Source organism: Brassica rapa, chromosome A02, assembly GCF_000309985.2.
Source record: "Brassica rapa cultivar Chiifu-401-42 chromosome A02, CAAS_Brap_v3.01, whole genome shotgun sequence".
In the NCBI taxonomy this organism is placed as follows: domain Eukaryota; kingdom Viridiplantae; phylum Streptophyta; class Magnoliopsida; order Brassicales; family Brassicaceae; genus Brassica; species Brassica rapa.
In genome coordinates, this window is record NC_024796.2 from 14,028,186 (window position 1) to 14,047,222 (window position 19,037).

The window sequence follows — 19,037 nt, forward strand, 5'->3', positions numbered from 1 at the left end:
TTGACCTTGCCCACAACATAAAGTAAAAGAAGAGGTGTGATTCCGCGCCTGTTAATCCGTTTCTCCATACCACATAATAGCACCACAATGGGAACATGTGTATGATGGATCACCCTCATCTATAAATCTGCATATTTTAAAAACGACAATATACTTTTAATATTATAGCAAATACAACCATAATGAAATTCACATGCAAATTGAATATATCATATACCTCTTGATTTACATATAGAACTCTTTCTAAGAGGTTTAGTTTTTCTTTTGACTTCTTGCCTAAATGGATATGTTTGTTTGCGTTAGATACATCTACGCCGAGATCATCATTTTCAGAGTCTGTAGTTTTCTTGTGAGCTAACATCAAACTCTAGGTCAGCATCAATTTCCTCAATTATTCCTGTACAATGAAAATAGGTACAAAAACGTTAGGACAAAGAGGTACAAATTCTGTAACATCAATACTATTAAAACACATATGAAAACAAATCACCTTCAATATCAACATCACAATCATTCATTTCTTCTAGATCATCTTCAATATGATCATCGTGTAGTTGGTCTATATTGGGAATGTCATATCCACTGATATTTTGTTCTGTCGTTGCTTCCTCTTGTTTGGTACATGTGTGGTGTTTGTCTCTGTTGACCTCTGATCTTTAGCTACACAATTTTGTAAAAATTATAAAAAACACTACCAAAAACATTCTTTTGTTTAGAAACATGTACTTCATTTTTTAAAACCATTTGTTTAGATTTAGATACATATACATTCTTACATGACAAAACAGTAAAACAACTTCTCTTCTCTGTAGTTTTTGTAGACTGGTTTGAGTCCAGAGACACACCTGCAATCATGTATATTATTAAATAAGATCATGTAAAATTTTAGGTTTTATTAAATAGACTTACCGAGCACACGTCTACGTTTATAACTTGGAGTTTTTGGTGTCCTTGTACACAGACCTTCTTGAGCATTATCAACTTCACTGAAATGTGTTTCACTGAAATTAGTAATGTCCCTGAGAACTGGTATTTTCTTCCTTCGCTGTAGACACTTCTGTAGTGTTTTATTTTCTGCTGAGCTTTTATCTTTAGCTACACATAGAACAAAACATTAGATATAACACTACCAAAAGGTTTATAATATTCACTCTCTTAGCCGATATTCTCCTGTGTACATATTTCTGCTTACATGATAAAGATGTCAAACAGCTTCTTTGCAAAGGCGTATTTTGATTCTGGTTTGACACCAAATCAACACCTGAAACGAAGAGAATGATAAGAAGATCAGTGCTTATTTAACATATCATTATTTTGAAGATGAAAACCACGTTTTAGTAAATCATTACCGAGAACACATCTGCGTTTGCAAGTTGGGGTTTTTGGTGTGCTGATATTCTGGCCTTCTCGCACATTAATATACTTAGAAATAGGTCGTAGATCCAGATCATGAAAAATTCTTTTAAAAACAGAACAGATAGCAACAGATGGTTGGATATTCCTCTGGTCTATGGTCTGGTTTCCTGACAGCGATTGTAATTTCAAACCTGTGTTATCATATCCTTGTAAGAGATTTCTTTCGAAATCTGTCTTTTTCTTTTCATAGTTCGGTTGCCTCAGCAAAAGAAAACCCTTACTATGTTTTATGGACTGCAGAAATGAGGATTTAGGATGATCTTAAATATTAAATTTCTAGCAGAAAGATAGTGTTAGTTAATTCCTTTTGTGTGTCACTTATGGTAACAGAATATATTTGATAGAATCTTTATTACACATCGTTTTTTAATTATTTTTTAAGTCAGTAAAATTGAATCCTGTTTAGTTATATTTGACAAAGCTCTGTGTCATTCACGTTTCTTAGATAACGTTTTTTTTAAATGATTTCTATAGGATCACTTGGAATGAAGTTGCAAGTCCGAGAGAAGGGATGTTGTTACATAGACAGCATTGTTTTACTAACGGCATAAACAGGTATTTTCGAATAAACTTTTGGTTGTGTAGTTATCGTAGTGTACAATAAGATATAGAGTGTTACATGCTAAGTTTCTGGTTAGGTAAATATAGTAAGGACAATTTGACATCATAAGTCATAAAAAACAAAGTTGATTGAACCAAATAGTTTGAATAAGATAAATAATAAAAACAAAATGATATGCGGAAATAACTGGGAAATTCAAAACAAAAGCATGAAAAAACCAAAACAAACAACTGGCCATATGTAAGGTAGTCCTCACATAACTAATCTTCCTTAATCTTCTCCACCTTGATGCTCTGAGCACGAAGCTTCTTAGATGTAGAATTCATGTCACTAAGCTCAGCATCTCCTTCCTTACGCTTGGAGAAAGGTGTTGAAACATCTGATGAACTCTCTATGTTATAATCAATCAAACGCACCTAATAATAATAAAATTATTAGGATACCAAGATGCATATATAAATAATAGTTAGGATGGGTAATAACAATCTCCAGACCTCGCCGGTTGAGAGTGTAGATGAATTGGTCTCAATCAGAGATACTGGTTTGAAAGTGATTCTATTCTATGAATGTGATCTCCAGACCAGACCTCAGAGACCTTAAAGGTATCAGAACCGTTGGCTACATTATCATTTGCGATGGAAATACCAAAACAAAAGGATTTTCCAACACAGTTTTTGATTGGAATAGGCAGAATATTTGGGTCTTCGATCTGTAAATCTCAAAATTACTATCAAAATTATACTTAAAGTAATAAAATAAATATCTCCAATAAACATTTGTTACCTCAGCATATGACCCATCCCAAAGTGTGTCAGCTTTTTCACCAATAATAGTTTTAGCTACAGTGTCAAGTAACATTAACTGGCATGACCCTGTGTCATCTTTCACAAACAGATGAAGCTTATACCTGCAGGTTTAGGAAATGTCAAACCATTATATTGAATGTTAGTAATTTTCAAGTAAGTCACGGCTGATAAACAATGAGAAAATAATATAATAATCTTGGGTGATTACTTGGGTGAGACATCAGTTGTGTTTGCACGACACACATCACAATAGAATACTGGCTTCTCAGATTCAACCATCTTACCACCGCCCTTCCTACCAACTCTGGTCGTACGTCGATTGTGCCTGTTACATCCAAAATAGAACCAACCCCAATCCGTGTCTATGGCTTCTATTGTACAGACGATTTTGCAGCTCTCAGCCTAAATGGTTACACAAAAGATTTTTGTAAACATATAATAATAGGATAGACTAACACTATGGAAAATATTTAATTGTTTGTTAAGTTACCTCAACAGCAAGATATATCTCAGAAATACACTTAATGTCAACCTCATTCCAGTCATCAACTACTTGCTTGATAACCTTATTTTCATCACTGCTACCCAAAAGAGCTAAGGGAAGATCAGTTTGCGACATCCTGAAATTCAACATAGTTTCTTTTAGTATAAATATTATACGCATAAACAATTTAAATCAACTTACTTCTGTCTAAAGTCAATAGCTTCCTCCATGATTGGGTTAAGCATCAAAACTGAAGAATCAAAAGCGTTGGTGATTTGCACTTCACCTATATATTTCTCAGAAGGTTGGAAACGATTAATAAATTGGTTAGATAAATAGAATGAGTGTAAACTCGATTTAAATAATTATGTGTATACCTCTAAAATTACTGATTTTGGCAAAGCGGATCAAGCATACAATAGGTTCATCTTTTGATTCTTCCACATGCGATTCAATTTGCTCAGCGTATGGTCCCCATAAGCAACATACCAGTTCATTCCCACTATATTTGGTAATCAGCAAAACACAGAAAATTTGTAGGAGACATCAGAATAGTGTCAAAACCATTAGCGCGGAAAGAAATACAAAAATAATACCTAGTATCACGCAAACGAAAGTTTACTCTCTTCCTGTTTTCACCAGTTTTCAATTGACAGATAGCTACTTCTCCAAGATCTACCACTTGGCCCATAACATCTGTTTAAGCAACATAATAAATTCAAATAACTATAAAGTGCTACACACAAAATAGAAAGTAAAGTGAGGATCGTTTTTGGTGCATACCAATCAGAAAAATGTTTTGAGCTTTCCTGTTACAATTTCCTCGTAACTTGCTAGAGAGAGGAACTGATTTTCATCACGATAATCAGTAGGTTTTATCTTGGTATCTCCAATGACGGTGAGTTTGTATTGAAATTTTGATGGTCTATATTGACCTCCAGCAGCTGAAATCTTAAAGTTTTCAAGCTCTCTCCATTCTCCCAGCTGTATATCGCGTTGTACACGATACATCAGAGTTCTTTTGCATGAGGCATGAATTTTTTGACCCTGCAAAAACGTAGTATTAGATTCAATATAATTTGGGATGCCTTAATTAAATTAATTATAAACCTTATGATCTTACCGTTTCGTCAGCGAAGATGCACTCAAGAGATTCGCCCCCATAATCAGTCTTTGTTTTCCATGTATGAAGAAGCTTGAGTCGAATTCGCCATTCCTCTTTAAAAGGCTTGAGATCATTGATAAGAACCATTTTTCTTGAGGCAGACATGTTTGTTTTATGAGATGTGTGTGGATGTTAAAGCCGTCTTGGATTCGGTATATATAGATAAGTGAATAATTTAGGTCAAGAGGAGTTATGGACTGGTTAGATTTAGTGAGTATATTCTCTGATTTTATAATTGATCTGTTGTAAATATTATAGGATTCGTTGTAAATATTGTTAAATAGGTTGCCCGAAATTATGGTAACTAATTTAGTTTTAATCCGAACTAAATTATGAGACAATGTAATCTACAGCAAAAAGATATGCACCTTGGTATTCACGTTTACTTAGGTAACATCTTTTGTAAATCAAATATTTTGAGAAGATATAGAACTGATTTAGAAATATGGTTATAATTGCTTGCAAGGAGTTATTGCGTGGTTAGATTTTATGCGTATATTCTCTGCTTTAAATATGTTAACTAATTCCTATATTTTGTAAATATTATGAGAGTGGTATTTTAATATTGTTATATATGTTGACGCAGATCATGGTAACTAATTACGAAGGCAGCGGACGGAAATTATGAGGCAAGGTAATCTGAAGCAAAAAGATATGTTACTTGGAGAAAAATATAACGTGGAAAGAAAGGTTAGAATTAAATAATGATCATTAAATTAGTCAATCAAATCTTTAGAAATATATAGGACTGATTTATAAATATGGTTATATAATCTCGCGAAAGTTATGGTAACCATCCGAAGATATGAGACATGATAAGGATATTTACAGAGTCTGGTTATGAAATATCCAAAATTATATGATTACACATTAAATAAAGACGATCACATAAACAATATTGACTTACATTGGTGCTAAATAAGTGAAGGGTTTATACTATGAATTAAACAATCTCACTTGATTTAACAAATATTTTTAAATGAGCATCGGAATTGGAATATGGATAGAAAGAATAGATCTGAAGTTTTAGGAGCTATTAACCATCGTAGTGAGAGTGTTCCACGTTAAGTTGCTGGTTAGGTAATTCTCTATTGGACTATTGATTATTGGCAAAACACATGCTTTTTCATTAAAAATGTGATTCAAAGTAAAGTAATGAAAAAACAAAGCGAAAATAATAAAGAAAATGGAAATTCAAAAACCAACATGAAACAAAACCAAAATAACAAACTAAGCATATGTAGGGTAACCCTCACATAACTAATCTTATTTTTTCTTCTCCATTGATTTTTTCTTCTCCATTGATATTCATAGCACATAACTTGTTGGATGTAGAATTTATGTCATTAAGATCACCATCTCTTTCCTTGCGCTTAGAGAAAGATGCTGAAACATCTTCAGATGAACTCTCAGTGTGTTGATCAACCAAACGAACCTAAGAACGGATCAAACGTTTAGCTCCAAACAATCTCATTCATATATTGTGTACTTATATAATATAACCATATTCATACCTCGCAGGTAGTTAGAGTGGAACTGGTGACAATGGAATTCGCTGTGATGGACATCTTGTATAGATGCCTAGTTGGTCTGTATATCCCGGTTGCTGGGTAAACCAAGAAATTCTCGAGGAACTTCCATTGATCAACCTGTAAGTTCTTAACACGGCCAAGGAAGGCACTCTTACAGGTACAATGTATCTCAGATCCCTACAATAACAATTAGAACTACATTGGTTAGTCGTTGGCAACACAAAATTCTAGAAAACAAATAGATTCAAACAAAAAACATACCATCCTATCTTCAAGTATGAACTCGAAAGTGTCTTCTCCAGAATAGTTTGAATGTTGTGTCCACGAATGAAGAACTTTCACTTCAACCTTCCAAGTAGTTTTATATGGTTTGAGATTGTTCAACATAGTGATTTCGCTGTTTGTAACCATAGCCATAGTAAGTTAAAAAGAAAAGGTCGCCGACTGCTAATAAGAACCTAACAGAACTTTTATAATTGTTTTTTTTTTGTGGTGAGGTGTGGAGAAATCTAGATTATATAGGTAGGTGATTAATCTAGGTTATAAGGTTAGCTAAACCATATCGTTTAAAAGATAAATGGGCCACGAGAATTTGCAATTTTTATAAAGGTTTATGCTTGTTTAAAAATATACGAACAGTAATTAAACCTGTAGCCAAACAATATTCACTTAATATACTATCCTTATTTCCAAACAATCTCATTGTGTACTTCAACTTTAATAATATAGATTTCTCGTCGGGTCGAGTATCATGTACATCGGACACACATGTATGCATATGTACATATATGTTATTAATATGCTTTGCTATTGCTGGGTATATAAGATTGAAAAATGATTTTTAGTTTTGGGCATTATATTAAATGGCCTAGCCCAAATCGATAGCTTCAGACCCAGTTATCTCATTTCAAGTAACCTTACATTTAGTTTAGAGATGCATAAGATGGTCAGTGACAAAAAAAAAAAAAAAAAAAAAGATGCATAAGATGGCCTATTTGATTTTTCAGTTTGAGTTTTATGGTTTTAAGAATGTTGTTTGTTTAGAAAAATAACAGAATCTAGCTCTACTAGACAGTCTAGAGATGCATAAGGTGGCGTTGCGTCACCAACCCCCTTTTAATTTTTGTTTTTTGTCTGTAGATATCTTCACTCGGCGAATCTCTTTTTCCGCTTGTCGGATTAATATTTCGCAAGTCCCCTCTCGGTCCGTTTCAGAGCTTTGCTTCAAGTTCTTCTTTTATCTCTGATTTCCAAATTGATTAATAAAAATAGGGTTTGTAACTTGCTTTCCGCTTTGTTCTCAACTTCATCCCGTTTGGTTACTGGGGCAAGATCCTAATTTATCGTTCACTCAAGATTTCTTACCTTGAGAATCAGTCTTAGTTTATTATTATAACCGTCTATGGATGTTACGAAGAATCTCTAATGGAAGAATGATGAGTTTTATAGGATGCCTTGTGATGCAGCACCGATCATCCGTGACGTTCCTGCCACTATGGCATCTTAGGCATATTTTCTTATTTTTATGTCGGCTTTGTTTTCTTTTTTACGAATAGTATGTTTTCCTATTAGTTAAGGGAATCACAAATCCCTTAGGTTATGGCTTTTATAGTTCTTATATATATATATATAGACAAGGGATGAATGTAAAGGCACATTTTGATTATTGAATAACAGATTTAGAGTTTTGGTTTTAAAGAGCTTTCCCAAGCATTGCGAAAAGTATTTGCGCCTATCGATCTCGTTTTCGAATTTAACTTCGGAAACAAGTTACCTAATCTAAGATCAAACCCTTCATCTTCGATTCCTTAGCTTCCGCTCTCTATCACCTTGAATCGTGTATGAAGCGATTCAGCAGAACCGGCGTTTTCCGAAACGGTCCGTCAAAGAGTCTTATTTCATCTTATTTTAAGTCTCCTCAGGTATAACTACGGTGAATCAGGTCCTCTTTACTCAAGTACCCGCAGATTAAAGTGGAAGGCGTTTCATATTTGGTATCAGAACTCCCGTATCGGATAATTGTTTTTAACTTTATGGTGGAGCTATACGGCGGAGAGATAGAGTTAAAGAGGCGTTTTCGAGAAGCTGGCGATGGTGTTGTTTGGCAGTGCGGGCAAGATTGCCGTTCAACACTCACGAGACATGTGTCCCAGACGTGGTTTTGAGTCGATCGATTCGTCAACGCATGGCAAAGCTTCCAGATGTTTCTTTATTTGGGCTTTTAATATCTAGTGGGCTACTCTGTCGCTGTATATTATAAACTGATACCAAATGTAATGCCCAATAGGTTTAATCAATGAAACTTAAGTTGACAAAAAAAAAGCTCTACTCTACTTGTTCAAGTTTTTGTTTACTTGCACTGGTTGCTTTGTATTCACATGTACTGAACCAAAAATAGTTTAGATACCGATATATATATATATATATAACTGAGATGTAAGTGCAAGATGCAAACACAATAAGGTAATGCAGAAAGTAAAGTAAGAGACAAACAACTACAAGCAACCCTTAAGCTTTATTAGAAATCGCTTTGTATATTCTATTACAAGTTCTGCTTAATCAGCTTTACACAGTCTGTTACACCCTAATAACTGCTACTGAAAGATTCCTAAGCTACCCGCTTGTGTCTCTCTTCCGTCGAGTACTTCAGCCACAGCTTCAACACGACCCATAACACTTCAAAGAGTTTCTCTCTCTTTCTATAAGACCAGCTTCTGTGTCTCTGTCTCTATACAGATGACCCCATAGCTATCTTATAGTTATTCTCCACGTTCCCAAAATCATAGTCTCCAAGACAACATGTATGGACATCTTCCATATCAATAAGTGCAATTTTCTTTTTCTAGGAATGCACTTATTTCTCTGTCTTTCAGTCATAAACTTGTTCCTCAAATTTATTGCTCTTTCCATATCTCCAAGATACTCTCTTGCTCTCTACGTCTACACGACTCCAGCTCAGCACCTTGACTCCACATGGTCTTCACCACTCATTACGACGTCTGTTTCAGCAACTACGTCAGCGACTAATTCAGGACAAACTTCTTAAATTTTCATAAGATACTCAGTTACTCACATGATCTCTAAGCTTCATTGTTTTTGTTCCTGCATTCTAAGCTTCAGTTACTCAGCACCTTGACTCCTTACTCTAAGCTTCAGTTACTCATCACCTTGACTCCACATGGTTTTCACCACTCACTACGACGTCTGTTTCAGCAACTACGTCAGCGACTAATTCATGACAGACTTCTTAAATTTTCATAAGATACTCAGTTACTCACATGATCTCTAAGCTTCATTGTTTTTGTTCCTGCATTCTAACAAATATAAATATCATACTGACCTACAAATAACATGAGACCAAAAACAACTCTATACGCATTTAAAGAAAAAAAATGACAAAGACAGTTGTGAAAGAAAAACATGAACCCGTCAAATAGGTCGCCACAAACATTCAACGATGTCTCAGTCAGTTATATACCTAATTCTCAATTGCCAAAAGGATAGTGTATGACAATTCTAAATAAACTACTAACGCAGTTATCTAAAACATAATATAAACTGTAAAAAAACAAAAAAAAAAACATTTATTCTCCCTTAATCATTGTCCGTAGATGTCTTTTTTTCGTGAAATCCATGCTATAAATTTCTCCCCAAAGAGATCGATCAACTTTCTAGTTTCTACCATCACAAGCTTCACTCGTAACATTTTAAATGGTTTACTTTATTTTTTCTCTAAAATAAAGTAACTATATAAAATAATTTAAGTTTACTCTGATTGTACTCTATTTTAGAGTAGAAATAAAATAATGAACCAAAAAAGTATTTTATTCTATATTTGGAGTAAATCTATTTTCACTCTATTATAGAATAAGAAATACAGTACTATTAAATCATTTTTATTTTAAACTCTATTTTAAAATAAAAAATAGATCATTGGAGATATCCTTATACTTGTTTTTCTTTCTCGGAGAGAATCCAAAAAGTGACAATATGAGATTTGTCCAACGACTCTTTCTGTCTTGAACAAGAAAATTATTAAATCATGGTTATATTATCAAGCTCATAGTTGGTAGAGATTCTTTAGAGTTTAGACGAATGGAATACGAGAGCAAGACTAAAAATCTAAAATCATACATTTATAAGAAAGTGAAGTTTACTAGAATGTTACATATTTTAGGTGTATTGAATAGAATGATACAGATCTTTTTTTTATTACTAGAATATTTTCGATACCAAGCGTACCCTTTTTTTAGGTTATGAGAAAAAACGTATTTACGAGAATGCCATTACTTTTCGCTGCCACGTAGGCAAAAAACCGGCGCCACGGAGGAATTTGCGTCCGTATTTTCATTAAGTCAGCTGTTAAGCGATAGATACGTAGTTACGGCCGATTTATCTTTACGTTACGGCTGACTTAATACATACGACTGACTTAAGAGAAAGTGGCTGACTTAAAACTATAAGTCAGCTTGCCGATACAACTGATTTACAGAAATCCGGCTGAGTTATGTGACCACGGCTGACTTAATGATACAAATGACGGCTGACTTATACATCGGCGGTTTGATTTCTGAAAAATTTGGCTGAGTCGTGGTTAAGAAACGGCTGAGAAACTTTTTTTCAGCTGAGTAAAGGAACATGGATGGGCTGGGTTATTGAAGCCACGGCTGAGTTATGGGATGGTGTTACGACTGGGTTTGTATTAGTCAGCCGTTAAAGCATGGATAAACAGTAAACTCAGCTGCTTTGCGGCTGACGTATGAGCGAAAGATTAATTACTAGAATGTTCTCGTTTGATGGCTGATTTACGTAACGATACGGCTGACATATGGTTGTTCATCCTTATTGCGGCTGACTTACTGTCAAAAGATTAATTACTAGAATGTTTCCATGTATTGGCTGACAAAGTGTAAACATGATGGCTGACTTATTTTGGCTGAGTTACTGATTTGTTTGTCGGCTGATTAACCGATGTTCCATGTCATCTGCCATGTCATCAACTCGGATTTGACATGTCATCACTAACGGTCGCCCAATTTACAACTGAGTTACGAGACCTTTCAGTTGTCTTCTTCATCTTATTTTTGAATGATTACACAGCCTTTCTTTTCTTCTTCATCATCTCAGTTATCTATCCTCTTCATCTTTCTCATATGGTAATGGATCCCGTTATTATTGTTTCCGGTAAATGGATTATGAAAAAACGATATGTATTCAACGTCGACAGTAGAGGGTGTAGAGTTCTTCATTTAGATGATAAAACTAAACTTGAAGATTTCACAAAGTCTGTCATCGACGATTACGGTTTGAATGATTTGAAGGTTCATATTCTGCTTAGCTACATGTTTTCGAATAAAACATTGAAAACAATGGCGCACAACACTCCACCAGTTTACGTGTCCAACACTCGACAATTGCAATGTTTTCTAAGCTTAAAGAAAAGCGAACAACTACGTCTCTGTGTGGAGATTACAGAGAAAAAGGATGACAGCTCAGACGTAGAAGCTTCAGAAGAAGAAGCTTCAGAAGAAGACGCTTCAGAAGAAGAAGCTTTAGAAGAAGAAGCTATAGAAGTTGAGTCTATAGAGAATGGGAGTTACGATGGTTGCAGTTTGGAGGATGAACAAGATGAAATTGAGAATGACTGCTTTAGTAACGTTGAAATACACGACGTAGCCGGAGAAGATGAAATAGGCAAAGAAAACGAAGAAGATGATGAATTTAAAAGTCGATTTGATATGTTCGATGACTCGGACGGTGCGTCATCTGAAGATGATAACTTCAGCACATACGGTGAGTATCCTATCGAAGAAGACGAAGATTCACCAACGCTACCTTACAAGAAGAGATATCAGAACTTCTTGATGAGCGAATCTAAAGGGAATCTGGAGGTTTTGAAGTTGGAGATGTCGTCGTTAGACCTTGCGGTAGGACAACGATACTTGACTAAAAAGCATTTGAAGAGACGACTGAAACTTTTTACAGTGAGGCATCAATTTGATTTTGATGTAGAAATATCAAACCTGACAACATACGTTGTTAAGTGTTGGGTTGATGGATGTACATGGAGAGTTCGTGCATCTACCGAAGGATTGTCCCCGCAGTTTTATATTCGTATTTACGACTCGGATGATGCATGTTCTGTAACTGAGCGTTCTAATCGATCTCGAAATGCAACACCGGATATTTTAGGAGAGTTGTACAAGAACTTTCTCGGCGACGTTGGTCCGGCCGTTCGCCCTGAGAGTGTCGGAATAGCTATCACTAAGCAGTTTGGTGTAAAGGTAATTATGTTACAACGGCTGAGTTATGGTAGAGTATAGGCTGGGTTATTTTATGTTAGAAATGGCTGAGTTACAAAACTATGGTTGAGTTATGTTTACGTTGTGACCGTCTTAATGATATGATGTGGCTGAGTTATGTAAATTGTTTTTTCATGTGAGCAGATGGATTATTGGAAATCACACCGGACGCTTAAATGTGCAAGGGAAATCGATGAGGACACACCTGAGTGTGGTTTTGAACTCTTGCCTTCTTACTTATACATGATAAGAAGGGCAAATCCGAATACAGTTACGCGTCTTCAAATCGATGAGCTTGGAAGATTCATGTATGTGTTTCTTGCGTTTTGTGCGAGCGTTAATGGGTTTCCTTTCATGCGCAAAGTTGTTGTCGTCGACGGTACGTTTCTTAATGGTAAATATAAAGGGACGCTACTCACAGCACTAGCTCAGGATGGTAACTTTCAGATTTTTCCAATAGCCTTCGCAGTGGTTGACACTGAAAATGATGATTCGTGGAATTGGTTTTTTACGCAACTAAAAGTGTTGATTCCTTACCAGGAGGGTCTTGCGATAATATCAGATAGGCATAACTCGATAGGGAATGCAGTTACAAATGTGTATCCGTTAGCTGCTCGTGGAATATGCACCTATCATTTGTATAAAAATACATTGGGACGGTACAAAGGAAAAGATGTATTTCGGCTGGTGAAGAAAGCGGCGAGATGTTTTAGAATGTCTGACTTTGATATGATTTTCGAGGAGATTGAAGCACTTAATCCTGATCTCCACGGCTACCTCGAAAGAGCTGATGTCAGACTGTGGACACGTGTTTATTTCCCGGGCGAGAGGTACAATTTGATGACTACGAACATAGCGGAATCAATGAACAGAGCATTATCGCACGCTAGAGGTCTTAACATTGTTCGAATATTGGAACCGATACGGGTTATGATGACCAGATGGTTTGCTGAACGAAGAGTATATGCCAGATCGCAGTCAACCACACTCACGCGCGGTGTGGAGAAACTATTACAAGTAAGTCAGTCGTAACAATAAAATAAGTCAGTCTTTAAACCTAATAAGTCAGTCATTATATTGCATAAGCCAGCTTTATAAATAATAAGTAAGCCGTTTCACGAATATTGGGTTTTGTTAATAGGGACGTGTAAGTGCCTCCCGGGATTGGACGGTTCAAAGGATTGATGACCATCACACTGAAGTTAAATATGGCGCTGCTGGCGAGTCTTTGAATGTTGTTAATTTGGTTGAGCGAAAGTGCACATGTCGGCGTTTCGATGTCGAGAAAATACCATGTGTACACGCAATCGCAGCTGCAGAGGAAAGAAATGTTTCTCGTATATCACTGTGCAGTCCTTACTATAAAAGCACTTATTTAGCTAGCGCATACGCTGAATCGGTCATGCCGGTTGACTCAGCGCTACCTCTTCCAGATAACGTGGCTAACGTACAGTGCTTTCCACCGTTTATTCGTCAACAACCGGGAAGACCTAAAAAAAATAGGATGAAATCTGCTTTAGAAGTTGCACTTGCAAACAAACGTCCTAGGAAAGAGCACATATGTTCTCGTTGCAGTCAAAGTGGACATAATGCGAGAACTTGTCCGATATAAGCAATTGCTTTTCATGTTGTTTTGTAATACGGCTGGGTTTTGTGTTGTAATACGGCTGGGTTTTGTGTTGTAATACGGCTGGGTTTTATTTTCATTGATTTGCACAACGGCTGGATTATTAATTGTAATACGGCTGGGTTTTGTGTTGTAATACGGCTGGGTTTTTTTGTTTTAATGTTCTATGACGGCTGCGTTAATGTTTTTCAAATTTTGTATTGTGGTTGGGTTTTTATTTTCATTGATTTGCACTACGGCTGGATTATTACTTGACCAATATAAGCAAGTCTTGTATTGGCATTTTCGGGGACTAGCCCGCTTCCCATTACTTAAGAGAGACACAGACATCGAAAAACAAAATGTCCGTACTTAATTTCCCTACGTTACGTAATAGCCCCTACGTAATTATTGATTTTAAAGTGGAATACGAAAGTAGTGTATACACACGCTATGACTCAAGCAATCTTTTACGGTGATGCGCAGTATTTTCAGAGAATTCCAAGAGCAACTGTTGACAGGGTCGGGAAACTTGTTCGAGATGCGAAATGGGGATGGGGTTTGTGGCATACTGACGAGTTCCGTCAAATTAAGGCCATGTTCACTTCTACTTATGTTCCGTCCTTCTACCTTTGCCAATGTGCAAATGTTGTGGACCGACAATGTCTCTGCCTATGGCACATTGATGTGACTAAGGACGACATAAATATAGACTGACTTATGAGTACAGAATCTGAGTAAACAAAGAAGTAGTAGTAGCAACTAATACATTTAAGACTTCATCCTAAGACATTCAATAATTCTTATGATCTCAGTTATGTCTTTCTTCATATCATCTAATTCTGCTTTTATAGCGGCCAAATCCTACTCTATCGTCGCGAGTTTGTTTGCCACAACTACAAACTCTTCATCATGTGCTTCATCAAGCCATTTGAAAACATGGTTTTGACCCGAATTTGCTCCACGTCGATAAAATCTTCTACCCGGATTCTTTATTGTACCTGACGTTAACACAATGGTAGCAGCTCCACAGTCGCACGTTCTTGGAATTCCACGCTGTAGATCCATCTAATTTATACATCATAGCACACAAAAATAATGCAAAATCGAACAAGGCCAAAATACAAAAAATAATTCAAAATCGATTTTGGACGAAAGAGACTTACTTTAGGTTTTAGAAGTCGACTCTGGTTTTTCCTTTATCTTTTACTTGTAAATATTCGAAATATAATAGAGAAATCATATTAAATATAAAGATCACGCGTGTCCAAATAAAATAAACATATAATGACCTCGATATCGTAAATTACTCGGACATGCGTGTCAGGACATAACTCGACACTGAGTTAAATTATGTATGACTCTTTTGGTCAACTTTTATTTTTCGACATTATTAAATATTAACAATTTTACGGCTGAGGTTTATTTTTCGGTATTATTAATTATTAACAATGTTACGGCTGAGTTTTATTCTTCGGCATTATTAATTATTAACAATGTTACGGCTGAGTTTTATTCTTCGGCATTATTAATTATTAACAATGTTACGACTGAGTTTTATTTTTCGGCATTATAATTATTAACAATGTTACGGATGAGTTCTATTTTCCGGCATTATTTACTTTACACAAGGAAAAAAAAAAATCATTTTCGTCCCAACGCGAAAAAAAAAAGAAAAGCTCTCGACGAAAGGCGATTTCGAAGCGTCTCGATACGAAGGTAAAACCGAAGCCTCTCTTTTGCACATTTGTGGATTCAGCTTAGGTTCGATGATGTTTTCTTCCCATTCTTTTCTTGTTTGCAGATGCCTAATTCGCACAAACCTCATTTCTTGAAGCCTCTGCTTTCCGATTTCTACAGTGGCGTGGTAGACACACACTCTCTATTTCTCATGTGTATATGTTCCTATTTTAGAGTTTGCTTAACTTTGGCTTTTCTGACCTGCAGACAATACCACTTGGCTTCTTCTCACAGCACATAGAAGGGAAGACAAACCGGAAAACATGGAAACTAAGATCGGACGCTACAGATCAAACTTGGGAAGTGATACAAGAAGGCAGGAGACTCACCGGAGGTTGGAAAGATTTCACCACAGCACATGACCTTCAAATCGGTGACATTGTCATCTTCAAACACGAAGGAGATATGGTGTTTCATGTCACACCATTTGGTCCTAGCTGTTGTGAGATTCAGTATACACATCCTCACATCATCAAGGAAGAAGCCGATGCGGATGATGCTCCTTCTTTCTCATTTGACTATTTTTTCAGGCTGAGGTCACTGCTTCGAATCTAAAAGAAGACAAACTTGTGAGTCTATTTTCAGTTATAGACCATATTTAGTTAGTTATTAACATATGGTTTGATCTGTTCAGTGTCTTTACGTTCTGTGTTTGCAGTATTTAGTTAGTTATTAACATATGATTTGATCTGTTCTGTGTCTTTACGTTCTTTGTTTGCAGTATCTTCCTGAGGGAGCTACGACTTGTACTGCTTTGAACAAACAATGCCAAGAGATAATACTTGTCAACAAAGAGGGAAATTCATGGACTGTGAGTTTGCGATTTAGCGAAGCAGACGGCATGTATTACATCAGAAGAGGCTGGAGAAAGTTTTGTCGTGCTAACAGATGCACCATAGGAGACTTATTTGTGTTCAATGTGGTTGGAGATGGGAAAACTACTCCATTAATGTGTGTATGTCCGGAAAGGGAAGAGTGATTTTGAACCTAAACTTATGTATGTCGAACCAGAAATTTATGTATGTCTCTTTTTATGGCTGACTAATATTCATATTATGGTTGAGTTATTGTTTATGTTATTGTTTGATTATGACTGACTTCCACTGAACGTTATAGCTGAGTTACTATCTTATTATGACTGACGAATACTCATATAATGGCTGGGTTATTGTTTGATTATGACTTAATTAACGTAACGGCTGAGTTGCAGTGAACGTTATAACTGAGTTATTAAAACATTATGACTGACGAATACTCATATTATGGCTGGGTTATTGTTTGATAGTGACTTAATTAACGTAACGGCTGAATTGCAATGAACGTTATAACTGAGTTATTAAAACGTTATGACTGACGAATACTCGTATTATGGCTGGGTTATTGTTTGATTATGAATTAATTAACGTACTGGCTGAATTGCATTGAACGTAATAGCTGAGTTACTAAAAACATTGCGTCTAAATTATGATTACAACACATGACTACGCAAAGAAATAGTGCCAAAATATGGCCATACCAAACCCACAAACCACCACTGGAAACATCAAACACTTCATCTTTTCCGCTTTACCGAGTTCTTTCTCCAACCGACCAACGTGTACTCTCAGATCTGATATGCCTTTGGTCATGTCACTCATCACCGATTTCATATCTTCTACCTCTTCCACCAAGCACTCGTCCGCCCATTTGAATAAATGTCTCTGATTTCACCAACATGCCCAGCTCTTAGTATCACATTGACAGTATAATGAATAAAATTAAAAATCAAACCTTAATATATCCTTTGCGACAGCAATAGTACAGTCTTCCTGGATTAGCCCGTGATGCAGATGTACATAATTCAGCGGGTTCACCACACCAACACTGTTTCGGCGTTCCTCTTTCCACATGCCGGCGGTGAAAGTAAGTGTTACCAGACACAGATGATGAAGAAGACATTTTCTTTGAATGAAAGAGAAATTGGTGTGAAAGACAAAGTTAAACAATAGTGGTAGTAATATAAAATCATTTTTTTTAAAAAATTCAAATAAAGAGGAATAATTTAAATTAATAAACTATTAAATGCCTCGATATTAGGTTTGAGCCGTATTTTTCCACACACTTGATGCACTTTAATTATTACAGAACTCAATCAAATCAAGAAATACGAAAGGTTCTTTATTATTTTATCAAACACTTAAGTTGAATTCGTATTACGGCTGTGTTAGCGTCTATATTTTGGCTGAGTTAACGTAGACGTATTGACTGAGTTACATTAAAAATAACAATACCTCGATTATGTAAATAATCCAATACATGCGTGCCAGCCGTATAATAATGAGTCTTAATTAGTATTACGGCTGAGTTACTTAACTGAAACACTGACGTTTGACGCAAACAATTCCGGCTGAGTTAAACAACTTTATAAAACCTTAACGGCTGAGTTAAACAACTTTGTAGAAACTTAACGACTGAGTTAAACAACTTTATAGAAACTTAATGGCTGAGTTAAACAACTTTATAAAAACTTAACAGCTGAGTTAAACAACTTTATAGAAACTTAACGGCTGAGTTAAACAACTTTATAGAAACTTAACGGCTGAGTTAAACAACTTAATAGAAACTTAATGGCTGAGTTAAACAACTTTATAGAAACTTAACGGCTGAGTTAAACAACTTTACAAAACCTTGACGGCTGAATACAAACAAAAACAACAAATCAATTTCTAAAACCAAAATTATCAGGACCAAATTCTTCAAACATGTGGACAAGATCACGCCAAACTCTAGTTAGCATCCACGCAGGCTTCTCACCCCCATGTGTCCACCTCCTCTTCAAGAGGCGTATCTGACAACGAAACACCGTTCTGGCCACCAGATTAAAATTTGTCCAAACTTGAAAATTATATCTTCGTGCCCACGTGCGTTTGCGCTACAACAAAAAACCAATTTCCAAATGTAAGTGCTGTTATTATGTCTAATATCAAAAACAATTCAAAGATGTTGTCCTTACAGCGAGTTGAAGAAACCAGCATTCCTTAAAATGATCGGGAATGGTGCGCCATGTCGGCCAATCATGAACCCATCCTTCAGCTAAAATCGACGGGATGGCCAGGGAGAGATCGCTTAGAAATTTAAACCAGATTACGCTGGTTTGGTCAAGCAAGACACCCGGGCCAGGGTTTGGTCAAGCAAGACATCAAAGGTCGCGAGATAAAATATCTAAAATTTCCGCGCCATATGTAAATATTAACTTACACTAACAGGCTGAGTTATTAAAACCTTGACGGCTGATTTGTTGTTTGCCGTTTAGGGTATAGGGTTTAGTTATTTAGGGTTTGGGTTCCGAATAAGATTGTTTAGGGTTATGATTTATGATGTACGAACCACAAGATATGATAAATATCACAAATTCATAATAAATAACACAATAACAGTTTACGTG

At 35.9% G+C, this 19,037-nt stretch overlaps 3 protein-coding genes and 1 long non-coding RNA gene across 10 annotated transcripts in view; 3 read left to right on the forward strand and 1 right to left on the reverse strand.

Annotated features, from left to right (window-relative positions):
- LOC117131838 overlaps positions 1-14,081 on the forward strand; it is a 43,999-nt gene extending 29,918 nt beyond the window's left edge. For 4 of the 7 annotated variants that reach the window (XM_033284669.1, XM_033284671.1, XM_033284673.1 and 1 more), the window contains 2 exons: positions 5,020-5,123; positions 5,955-14,081. In XM_033284669.1, coding sequence (XP_033140560.1) covers positions 10,978-12,288 — 1,311 coding nt within the window. In that variant the 5' untranslated portion in view covers positions 5,020-5,123; positions 5,955-10,977 and the 3' untranslated portion in view covers positions 12,289-14,081. Of the gene's footprint in view, positions 1-1,906; positions 1,972-5,019; positions 5,124-5,954 lie in introns of those variants that run through there. The other 3 variants (XM_033284674.1, XM_033284675.1, XM_033284670.1) reach the window with 3 other exon arrangements.
- LOC117131839 lies at positions 2,509-4,052 on the reverse strand. Its single transcript, XM_033284677.1, has 3 exons — positions 3,470-4,052; positions 3,275-3,404; positions 2,509-3,186 (listed from the first exon to the last, which is right to left on the reverse strand). The coding sequence occupies exons 1-3, from the start codon at positions 3,511-3,513 to the stop codon at positions 2,989-2,991; spliced, it is 372 nt and encodes a 123-aa protein (XP_033140568.1). The 5' UTR covers positions 3,514-4,052; the 3' UTR covers positions 2,509-2,988.
- LOC117131957 lies at positions 12,412-13,879 on the forward strand. Its single transcript, XM_033285207.1, has 2 exons — positions 12,412-13,284; positions 13,409-13,879. The coding sequence occupies exons 1-2, from the start codon at positions 12,412-12,414 to the stop codon at positions 13,877-13,879; spliced, it is 1,344 nt and encodes a 447-aa protein (XP_033141098.1).
- Positions 14,082-14,288: 207 nt separating the features above from the next.
- On the forward strand, positions 14,289-18,133 carry LOC117131843. The gene is made up of 2 exons (XR_004455241.1): positions 14,289-16,182; positions 16,335-18,133. It is a non-coding gene; the product is annotated as an uncharacterized LOC117131843 (long non-coding RNA).
- Positions 18,134-19,037: the final 904 nt, after the last annotated feature.